At 32.2% G+C, this 11,030-nt stretch overlaps 2 protein-coding genes across 6 annotated transcripts; one reads left to right on the forward strand and one right to left on the reverse strand.

Moving 5' to 3' along the window:
• Positions 1–601: 601 nt before the first annotated feature.
• Positions 602–4,859, reverse strand: LOC21410999 (putative disease resistance protein At1g50180). The gene is made up of 4 exons (XM_024170507.1): positions 4,715–4,859; positions 3,514–4,613; positions 1,010–2,757; positions 602–846 (listed from the first exon to the last, which is right to left on the reverse strand). The coding sequence occupies exons 2-3, from the start codon at positions 4,580–4,582 to the stop codon at positions 1,013–1,015; spliced, it is 2,814 nt and encodes a 937-aa protein (XP_024026275.1). The 5' UTR covers positions 4,583–4,613; positions 4,715–4,859; the 3' UTR covers positions 602–846; positions 1,010–1,012.
• Positions 4,860–8,719: 3,860 nt separating this feature from the next.
• Positions 8,720–10,760, forward strand: LOC21411000 (probable small nuclear ribonucleoprotein F). Of its 5 annotated transcripts, XM_024170511.1 has the most exons (6): positions 8,721–9,280; positions 9,490–9,577; positions 9,713–9,750; positions 9,878–9,916; positions 10,017–10,123; positions 10,583–10,760. In XM_024170511.1, the coding sequence occupies exons 1-6, from the start codon at positions 9,275–9,277 to the stop codon at positions 10,596–10,598; spliced, it is 294 nt and encodes a 97-aa protein (XP_024026279.1). In that variant the 5' UTR covers positions 8,721–9,274; the 3' UTR covers positions 10,599–10,760. The 5 variants fall into 5 exon arrangements, 2 of the variants coding, with proteins under 2 accessions (XP_024026279.1, XP_024026280.1); XR_002902865.1 differs by lacking the exon at positions 9,878–9,916 and having other exon boundaries at positions 9,713–9,877; XM_024170512.1 differs by lacking the exon at positions 9,878–9,916.
• The last annotated feature ends 270 nt before the right edge of the window (positions 10,761–11,030 follow it).

Below are 11,030 nucleotides of genomic sequence, written 5' to 3' on the forward strand. Positions count from 1 at the left end.
GGAGAACTCTTTTACCAGGGTAACAACTATAACAAAGACGGTGATAAGAATTATTACTTAATCACATTGTTCTCTCAATTTTCCTATTCTTTTCAAGTGTGACATCTAAATGAAGGTAACAAGTTTAAATCAAAATTGACTCACAAATTTAACATAACTGTCTTTAAAAGGTTAACTACGAGGACTCCACTATGACGTGCGTCACAAGTTTGCAAATGTAGTATATGAATAAAAATTAGATCTAGAATTCTAACAGTACATCTTTTTTTTTTTTCCAAATATTGTGCTATATCTTCATCATATTTGCTTGAATTACAAAGCCAAGAAAAATGAAACATATATACACATGTCAAGACATAATATAATTCATTTCCGTATCATATTGCTTTAATTGTATTTCCTTATAATTAATGTGCTTTTGATTCTCGACGTTAGCTGTAAATATAAAGTTAGTTTCGATTTATACTATCAATACTCAATAGGTTGTGTATATAAACATGCTAACATTCAATGAAAAATACAAGCTAACAATTAATTAATCTGAACACCAAAAGCTCCCAACAGCTCCCAACACTTCTAAATCAGGTTCAAATAACCGATATAAATTCAACAACAGTAGAAATATTATTCATGGCACACTAAATATAAACCACAACTAAATATATATATATATATATATCCAACAACGGTAAAAATATAACTAAGCACACTAATTCATAATTAAAAATATATATTTTTTGGAACAAAGAAGAAACTCCGATAATGGCAGCAGGGGCCCAAGATCCAAGCTCTTATTCTGGTCAAAGCTCCACTCAAACATATACTCATATCCACTCTGTGTCCTCACTGCACACACGATAAATTATTAAACATTAGAGGTTTACGAAAAGGTGTTATATAAATAAGAAATATCAGACAAATATAAAAATTATTGTTCGAAGTGTGCCAACAAAGTCTGGTAGACATAGAATTAGGATATTGAGTTTAAAAGGACTTGGACTACGTTAACCTTTTAAGTGATTACAAGTGAAGGCACATGTTGGACTTTGTAGAAATCCTCTCCTCCTTTCTCTAATCTCTTTTTGAGTTCCGGGAAGCAGGACCCTTCGATCTTCACTTCCATGAGAGTTGCGACGTTTCTTAATCCATCTGGAAGCTTCCTCAAGCGATGGCAATCACGAATCCTCAGATAGCAAAGACTAGTTAATGCTCCGTCCTCTATCCTCCACTCTGCCAAGACTAAGCCATCAAAGGAAAGAGATTCAAGTAGAGGGAAACCACCTTTTGAGCACACCATCTCATTCCCTACAAAGCTGTAATCACCAAAGTGGAGGGCCCTTAAATTGGGTAGCTTTTCTATCGTTCTCATTGGGTCATCCTCGAGAAGCGTCCTCGTTAATGATAACCTCTCAAGTTTATGGGAGAATTGGTGCTCTTCTGGTAACCTTATTATTCTCATACGCACTTTAAGCTCATAAATTTCAGGATAACATGATATTACAGGTATAATGTCTTCTTCAGCTCCGAACATATATTTTTTAGCCAACAACGATAGAGAGCGGACGCAAGTAAATTTGACGCCTGTGTAATTGTGGTAGATTCTCCCCAAGTCTTCACCCACCACGAGTACTAATTTCTTGAGATTAGTCAGTTGCAAAAAATCATTTACATTAACACTATCTGTGGAAACATTGCACAATGTTTGCAAGTATAAATTCTTAGGCAGTCGTACATGATCTTTGCTGACTAAATTATACTTACCTTCGATAGGTAAGTATAAACGTCGCAATTGCTCCAACCTCCATATCACATTTGGTATTTCTACATTACCTTCCCAACCTCTAAATGATCTCAAATCTAAAGTCTCCAGGCATCTCAAATTCCCAATAGAAGATGGGATCTTTTGCACACCGCTACCACGAATACTAAACAACCTTAAGTGGACAAGTTTCCCAATCTTCTTAGGCAACTCCCATGAACAATAATCATATAAACCAAAAGCTTCGAGTCTCAAAACTCTAAGGAACTTAAAGTGATTCAAAAAAAGTTTCAATACTTTCTCCGAAGGTTTATGGCCCCAAGATTGAAAATATATGAGAGACCTAAGAGAGCCATCTCTGCCATTAATAAAGGGAAGTAAATCATCAAAAGCACGATCAGTATAGATGGCAAGTCTCCGTACCTTATTTCTTGACAATACCACGTCTCTTCTCCTCAGATCAAAAAATTGCAAAAAATTTTCATCTCGAGCTTTGAACAAACTCATATCCCTCATGAGATCATGAATGTGGCATGATTTTATTCTTCCAGTTGGACCCAATCTTCCCACTTGAATCATGTTTCTGTCCAATAACTCCGTCAAGTAATTATATGCTACATCCTCATCCATTGAACTCTGTGTTTGTTGATCCGATGAAATGAAACCTTCTGCTATCCACGTATAACATAATTGGTCGACCTTTATCTCTTGATCTTCCGGGGAATGGGTCAAGTGCAAAAAACATGGCTTTAAATGATATGGCAGCACGTCATAGCTCAAGCTTAATATAGAGGAAACGCTATGGTATTCTTGTTCTACATGCACTAATTTGCCTTTGTTTATATATTCTTTCACATTCTCGCGCAACTTGTCCCACTCTTCAATTGTGCATTTCGTTGAGAGAAGTCCACAAAGCACAATAATGGCTAATGGCAAACCATCACAGTGTTTAAGCATCTCTTCTCCTAGTTTTTTCATCTCTTCATTATATTTCAAATCTGCAAGACAACAAAAAAAGCTAGTAAATACGTATAGTACAGTTTTATTTGGATCCTGTGGCTTCTATTTGGATCCGGGTTGGCCTCACTAAAATCATTTTCGCAAATGAATCCTGCTTAATTATTATTTTTCTACTTTGTTCTAACCAATGTTATTTTTCTTAAATGTGCACTATTTATTTCAATACATATAATATTCTACAAAGACACATTTTTATGAAATCCAAATTTCGTGTCCATCAACATTTTTGTTCTTGAGATCTTCAATTTTTTAACGTTTTATGTATATACTGCTACCCTCTTAACATTATTTTTCAATAAGTATCTGTAAATAATTTTCTTAATAAGATGTTTCCACTAAAATATATATTTGTTCCTCTCTAAAATGTGCTTTACTTAATTAGATCTAACTTATTTGACCTTTTTTCTTTTTAAAAAAAAAAAAAAAGTCTTGCCAACACTTTGTTTTCGGCCGCTCACTTTATTTAGAACTTTATTTTATTATTAATTGATTACATAGTTCCTATGAAAATAATAAATAGAACTAAGGAACAAAACATATGCAAACCAACTCCAGCAAAAAAAATAAATAAATAAATAAAGTAGGTTATTTGTCTACTATTTTTAATAAGTAATTATCAATGGAGGAAACAGAAAAAAGAGAAAGAAGAGAGAAATTGCCTTTAAATTGGTATGTATTAGATATGAAGATGAATAGTGCGGCAAATTTAAATGAGAATAAGAGAGAAATATTACTTGTTCCTTGTTTTCTGAAAGAAGATTTTTTCTCAAACAACTCCCAACTCTCATTCTTATTGAGTAACCGTGGTTTATGGAGAAGGCGGTTCTTATATGCAGACGAAGCCACCTCTCTGTGACGAGTAGTGAGTATGATTCTACTCTCTGTCTCTTCTTGTACTTGAAATGCAGCCTCTAGAAGTTTCCAATCATTACCGGTCCAAATATCATCGAGGAGAATCAAGCACTTGTTATCTTTCTGAACCTTGTAGAGCTCCTTGGCAACTTCATCATCTCCCATTAATTTGATTTCTTCTCTTTTTTTCTTGGTTGGGCTCGGAGTAAGTTTGATTAAAATTTCTTCCCACACAACGCGTTTTTCACATTGTTGGGATATAGATACCCAGGCAAAGCGATCAAAATGACGCTTGACTTGAGGATGATGATAAACCTTTCTAGCAAGTGTGGTTTTTCCGAGACCGCCCATCCCACAAATAGAAATCACTCGATGGGGATTAGCTTGTTTCGTCAACTCCGCTGCCAATTTCTCGATATCTTCGTCGAGTCCGATGATATCTTTTTCAGCAACATGAGAATAAGCTCGCCTCAACTGTCTTTGGAGCTGGTAATTCGAAGAACTACTTTCTCCTTTGCTGTCCGGTAATTTCGTGATGCCCATTGCTCGAAAATCTAAGGTCATGGTTGAAAATTTGGTAAAAATTCGGTCGATCTCTGATCCAATTTTATAGAGCTCAAATCCTTCAATCCAAATGCAAGCGAACCTTTTGAATATATTCTTGACACCTTGTTTCCTTCGAGATTCAACTTTTAGGACAAAAGTTTCGACAACGTCTTCTAAAGCAAGAGCAAATTCACTTATTTCTGCAACCCAAAGGCGTACTCTGTTGTCCGCATCCATTCCGCGTCTCACAATTAATGCATCGGCATCTTTTAAGAAGCTGCGCATCCTTCGTAGCTTGGACTGTGCCTCGTCAACTTGGCCTTCGACTCCATACAAGAATTTCGCTTCAGAAATGAGCAAGTCTCCAAGTCTTTCAATCGCAAAGGAAAGGGCGGCGTCAGCCATCTCTTGATCTCCAGTATTTGAGTGTATTTCACTACACTCAAGGTGAAAATTTAGAGATGAGACATGAACGCCAATATTATTCACTAAATTTAAGAGTCATGAGACAGTGTAGGGAATGAAAGAAAAAGATACCTTTCGAGGATCAAGATAAAATGCTTATGATAGTTGTAACAGTTGATTCATAGACCAAGGAAAGCGATCTCTATTGCCAATGGCTGAAAGAAAAAATTTAGTGCAACTGCAGTTTGAACCTTAAAGCAAGGAATTTTCTTTTAAAAGAAACTCTATGCTATTATTTTTTCCTTCGATAATAATAAAGCCTTTTCATCTTTTTTGGCACCATAGATCTTCAAACAGCTGGAAAGCTATCCAATAAGAATCTTGGAAAGTAGATTTCACATCAATTGTTTGTTGTCTGTATTCAATTATTCATATACTTTTAGTGACCCAACCTCCCGTCATTTTAACAGAAAACGACAAATTTTATAAATTCAATTTTTAAATGTATATATTGTGATTTTTAAATTTTTTTTTGTGTCAATATATCTATTGAAGTTAAGATCGTTTAATTTTTAATAGATATACTTATAAATACTTTTTAAATTTTATTATTTCTATTAATATGTCTTTTAAATTTTAAAATATATCTATTTTATCTTATAAATTATGTTATGTTTTTAATTTTTCTCTTTTTATTTTGATTCTATCAATTTTTTAAACGAAAATATTACTATGATCATTAAATTATTAATTATTTATGATATTTGACCACTAAAATTTATTACGTTAATGAATTTCTTAAGATATGTGTTTTTTTTTAAAACAATATAATAAAATAAATGGTCTGAACGCATTTAAATTTAAAAATGCAATATATGTATCAAGCATAAACATATTTTACGTCAAACACTTCTATCTAGGTGAAATAGTAAGAAAAAAAAACTAATAAAATTCATTACATATACTAATAAAAAAACTCTCTTAAGTTTTTTAATAGAAATGTTTATAAACACTCCATGAATTTTATCACTTATGTCAATTTATCTCATTATTAATTATTTATGATATTTGATTATCAAAATTTATTAAGTTAATGCGTTTCGTATGATTTGTGTTTTTTTAAAAGGCATAATAAAATAAATCACCAGAACACATTTAAATTTAATAAAAACGCACATTTTGATGATTACATTAATGATGTCATTATTTTTAATTTTAATAAATATAAAAAAAATAAATTTCTCATTACATCATCTAATAATTAAGTGAACACTTAAAAAAATTAATGACTTTTAATCATATTACTTTACTTTGTTTTCTGATCTCATTAGCTCATGGTAAACGGGCCCTTTGTGTATTATTCTGTTTTTGTTGTAAAGATTTCATCTTTGTCGTAATATAATGATGATGTTTAAAGATTGCGGAACGTGTTGCAAATTGATCTTGAAACCAACCGTGTTGCTTTGGCTTTGTTTTTTCAACCTTGTCCCAGTAAAGTAGGGCCCGTTTAGTTTGCTAATTCGAGTTAAGATGTAATGTTATGTAAAAGCTTTTTACTGTAGTAAAAAAGTTAGATATGATTGTTTCTGAAAGCTTTTTACTATAGCCAAAACTTGAATTCTAAATTCGAATCGGCGAAGTGAACGAGGCCGTAATTAGCACTTTAGTGCTTGTTCCTCGGCGTTTCCTCGAAATTTCATCCTTTAATTTCTATGACCGAAAAATGGTCTCACCGTGTAGGGTCGAGAGAACTAGGAAAAAAATGATTATAAAATCAACAATAACAAATTTGAATGACACTCCAATTAACCATATTAAAGTATAAAATTATTATTGGTCCACCTCTTAATAGCTTAAGCTTTTGGATAGATTGGTAAACTAACATAGTATCAGAACAGGAAGTCTTAGGTTCAAACTCCCGTAATTGCACTCTTTATCCCCATTTAAATTGTCATCATGTATTGGGTTTTTAATATATCTCGGGCTTAAATATTCACGTGTTGGGCTTTCTAATTAATTTATCCACATGATTACATATTGTCCAATCCATATGTGAGGGAGAGTGTTAAAGTATAAAATTATTATTGATCCACCTCCTAATAGCTTAAGTTTTTGGGATAGATTGATAAACTAAAAAAAAAAAAAAAAAAAAAAAAAGAAAAAGTTTATATTTACTCGTTAATGTTAAAAAAAAAAAAAAAAAAAAGGAAAAGTTTATATTTACTCGTTAATCGTTAAGATCTTAAGCTTTTCAATGTTAATATTCTATATATGTTTTATGCTCTTCTATTTTAGCCCGATTCAAAGAGCTCGCGGCACGACTTTATTTATGTGTTCTTGATTTCGTTTTTCGTTGCCTATTATCGCTCTAATTTCGTAAATATATATATATATATATATGCCGGATCATTTGGATCCTAAAAATTGTTGAAAACAATATTAGACAATAATATCACAATACGAGGCAGCGTCTGATTGGTCATTTTCCTCGAATACGAATTGACCATAGATTCCATTGGGTACAGATCTCAAGGAAAAGAAGTAAATAAATGTGATGCGTTTAGAATTGATTTTAAAATGTTTTTGTTTTCTGCGTGAAAATAAAAATAAAAATATTTTTATTTTTATTTTAAAATTATTTTTGAAATATGTTGGGTAGTTTTATTCAGAGATTGATTTTAATTTTAAAAAAATTAAAACTGCGTTTGGTGATTTAATTTTTAAAAATATGTAATAATATTTAAAATAATAATATATTAAATAAATAATATTATTAAATATTTAAAATAATTAAATATATTAAATAAACATCATTATATAAGACAAAAATGATTTTAGAAAAGAAAGAGAAGAAAATGATATCCGTTTTTAGAAAATAGAAACGAGAAAATGAAAATATTTTTTTTTATTTTTAATTTTTCACAAAAGATAAAAATAGTTTTATTTTTATTTTTAAAAAATTTATAGGTTAAACGTATTTTATGTTTATGTTTTTATTTTTTAATCTTAAAAAACTTAAAAAATGAAAATAAAAATGGAGAGGTGTGAACGCTTGGAAAAGTAATGCTTTTGGAAAAGTAATGCTTTTATTAGATTTGTCTTTACTTGAGGCAAGTTGCCTTGGGGCAGTACTGCTTTTGTCACTACAAGAAAACGTGTCGGTCCAATAATTGTCGACGTTTTATATCATTGGGAATATTAAAATTTACCGATCCTATCTCCTAAAGGTGGCGTCGGTGAAGTTTATTTGGCGCATCCCCAAGGAATTTTGTTGACCAGAAACTTTTTTTCTTTTTTTTTTTTTTTTAGTTTTGTGTATTGCATTAGATTCTTGGTCGATTAGAAATTCTGACAATGATAACTGATAAGATTATCTGGAGAAAACTAGTGATTAGATATAGATTTTGGAAGTCATAAACTTGTATCTTCTTTCATGAAACAGAGCAAGATCAAGAGCCTCCCTTAATGGACGAAGTTGTAAGTTCTACTCTTATGCCTTGTCACATAATGGACGTTATAGGTTCTTAGACATTTTTAGATTGGCTAATGGATACAGATTTTCTATTCAATTTTTAATATCTTAATTGGTATTTAATTAATTAAATGAGAAATTACAATATTTTATGATAAGTATAAAATAGTTAATTAAAAAGTAATTTAAATTTTTTATATGACGTGGCATAACAAAACTGTTCTCAATAATAAATTAAACTTTTAAAACATTAATTCAGAGTTAATATAATAGTTCCTATTAGTAGCAAAAAAGGGCAGCTCCTACCATAGAAAATTCTCAAAAAAAAAAAAAAAAACAAACAAACAAACAAACTAGTTGCAGTTTATTTTTCACACTACAAAACTTCATTTTTTATCTAAATAAAAAGGGAAAAGAAAAGGGGAGAAATTTGTGGTGAAAAAATATCTCATTAGACTCAATAAAACATAAATGTTGAACCTTCCGAGTTTGAAGACACTCCACTCAAACGAAGCGGAATCAAATAATTTTTTTTTGTTTTTTGGAATAAAATCAAATGATATTGACCTATACCAAACATGTACATAATATTCATCCATTACCCATTTTCAAAAACAGTACGATTCCAGCGTTAAATATGCAGAGTGAAATAAACTTAAAAAAAAAAATCATACATTTCAGTTTATATCTTTTCTCAACCACAAAGTTTTTAATTTATATCCCCTTTTGACATTTTGGCTTTCGCATTACACTGAGACTGCGTTTGGTTGAGAGGAATGAAATGGAAAAGAAATATCATTCCAGTTAATTCCATTATTTGGTTTATTTTTTAGGTTAGAATGAGCTTTCCGTAGGAAAATTTTGAGTGAATGGCATTCACGTGGGGCTGTGGAATGGTTTTTCCATTCAGCCCTGATTCACGTTTTTCCCAAAAACTCCCTGATGCCCTAGCCCTCATTTCTTGCTCGACCACCGAGCTCCAGCCATTGACCATCGACGCCATAGCTTCGAAGCTCCCGAACCAACTCCGAGCTCTCTACGCATCCACCACCCGTCACCGGCTTCTCTCTCCTCGATTCCCGAACCCTAACGAAGCTTTTCGAGACCTCAATAATTTTTCTGGAATCATTTTTCTGCAAACCAAAGCAGAAGAAGCAGAGAGATCCGAGAGGGAAAAACCACACAGCCCTTCAGCTACCTAAGCTCCTCCAAGCTCGTCAATGGCTGTGAGTTTCTTCTTATGCTCTTTACTCTCTCTCTCTCTCTCTCTCTCTCTCTCTCTCTCTCTCTCATCTATACAATAAACAAATATGATACTTTTTCTATTTTTATCTTTCCCCGAAGGAATTTAGGTCGGATGATTTGATTTTGATTCATTTATTCGAGAAATTCGCTTTGGTATTTGATATAACACAATGTATTTGGATCTTTGCAGACGATTCCGGTTAACCCGAAACCTTTTTTGAACAATTTGACTGGAAAGACTATCATTGTGAAGCTCAAATGGGGGACGGAGTACAAAGGTTTTTTGCTACATTTATACGTACACACACACACACACACACATATATATATATATATATATATATTCATTTTTGGCTTAATTGGCATGAACACTGTAATTTCGTAACTCTCGTTTCTGTTGGGTTTGTCTTCAGGTTTTCTTGTCTCTGTGAATTCTTACATGAACTTGCAGGTATTTTTTCAACTTCCACACTAGCTTTTGTGTGAAAAATCTTGGTGAAATTTTGGTGAAATTTTGCCAATACGGAAGAGTTTATTGATGGACAATTCACTGGAAATCTTGGTGAAATTTTGATCAGGTAAGTTTCTCCCTGGTGCAAGAATGCTGGAAATCCCTGGTTCGATTTTGTAAATCTTTCATGTTTTCAGCAAGAGTTTGCTAGTTTGACCATGTTTTAAGTTCGCAAAACCAAAAGGCTTATTTGTTGTCTGTTGTAGCCACTAGGCAAAGTAGCTTTTACCTGGACACTATCTCTCTCCTCGATTCACTTGATAAATTTGAAGTTTAAACCCAATTTGAGTGGCCAACTTGTACACCAGCTAAGGTAATGTGTTTTTCTTGTATTAGAATTGTGGTTCCATGCTTTTTCATGAGGTTTTCATGGGCTTTTTGTTTACGCGCTGGTTAGAGATGAATTCTTTGTAGATAGACACATTTTTAGTTGGTTAGTGTGAGTTATTGTTGAATTGAGTGTGTGTTTCTCTTGCTTTGATCTGATTTAAGACATGATTTGGAGGAGTTTTGGTTCATTTTTGCTCTGTTCAAATGTGTTTTAGTGAGGTGTATGCAATTTGTTTAATGAAATGCTTGGCTGAAAGCTGAGTAACCACTCCACTGAAAAGAACAGGTTCTGAAAACTCACGGCCTATCAAGTACTAAGCCTGTTTTATACTTGACGGGGCCAGGACTGTTTTGACTAGAAATGATTTTAGACTGAAATGAGTATAGACTGTTAAGGGTGCTACTTACTAGGCAATTGCTTATTTAGTTTTTTGTGATGCAGAAAATGCTTAGGGTGAACAGCAGGAGTTGCTCGACTTGCTTGCTGCTGCCGGATAGTTCATATGTTGCTTTTGATATTTTGATATTTTGTTGCTTTTGATAAACTTTTGATATTGTGAGAGAATGTTTTTGTTGTAGCGTATATATAAGAAAAATATAAAGTGGCCGTATTTGCACTTACATAGGTTAAAAGGCTTTCTTCTTCATCTTCAATATCCCAAAAACAACTTTTCTTCACTTTGTTAAATTGTATTAATTAGAAACTTACTTCACTTGGTATATGTATATATTTTGAGATTATATATGTAGTTGAATGATATATTGTCATTGTTATTATTGACAGGGGCCAAAGTTATATTTTTCAGGGAACATATCATGGCAGACTAGGAAAAGTTATCATATTTGAACTTGTGATAATTTATTATTACATTAAAATATCAAATATATAT

Source organism: Morus notabilis, unplaced genomic scaffold, assembly GCF_000414095.1.
Source record: "Morus notabilis unplaced genomic scaffold, ASM41409v2 Scaffold1333, whole genome shotgun sequence".
In the NCBI taxonomy this organism is placed as follows: Eukaryota; Viridiplantae; Streptophyta; class Magnoliopsida; order Rosales; family Moraceae; genus Morus; species Morus notabilis.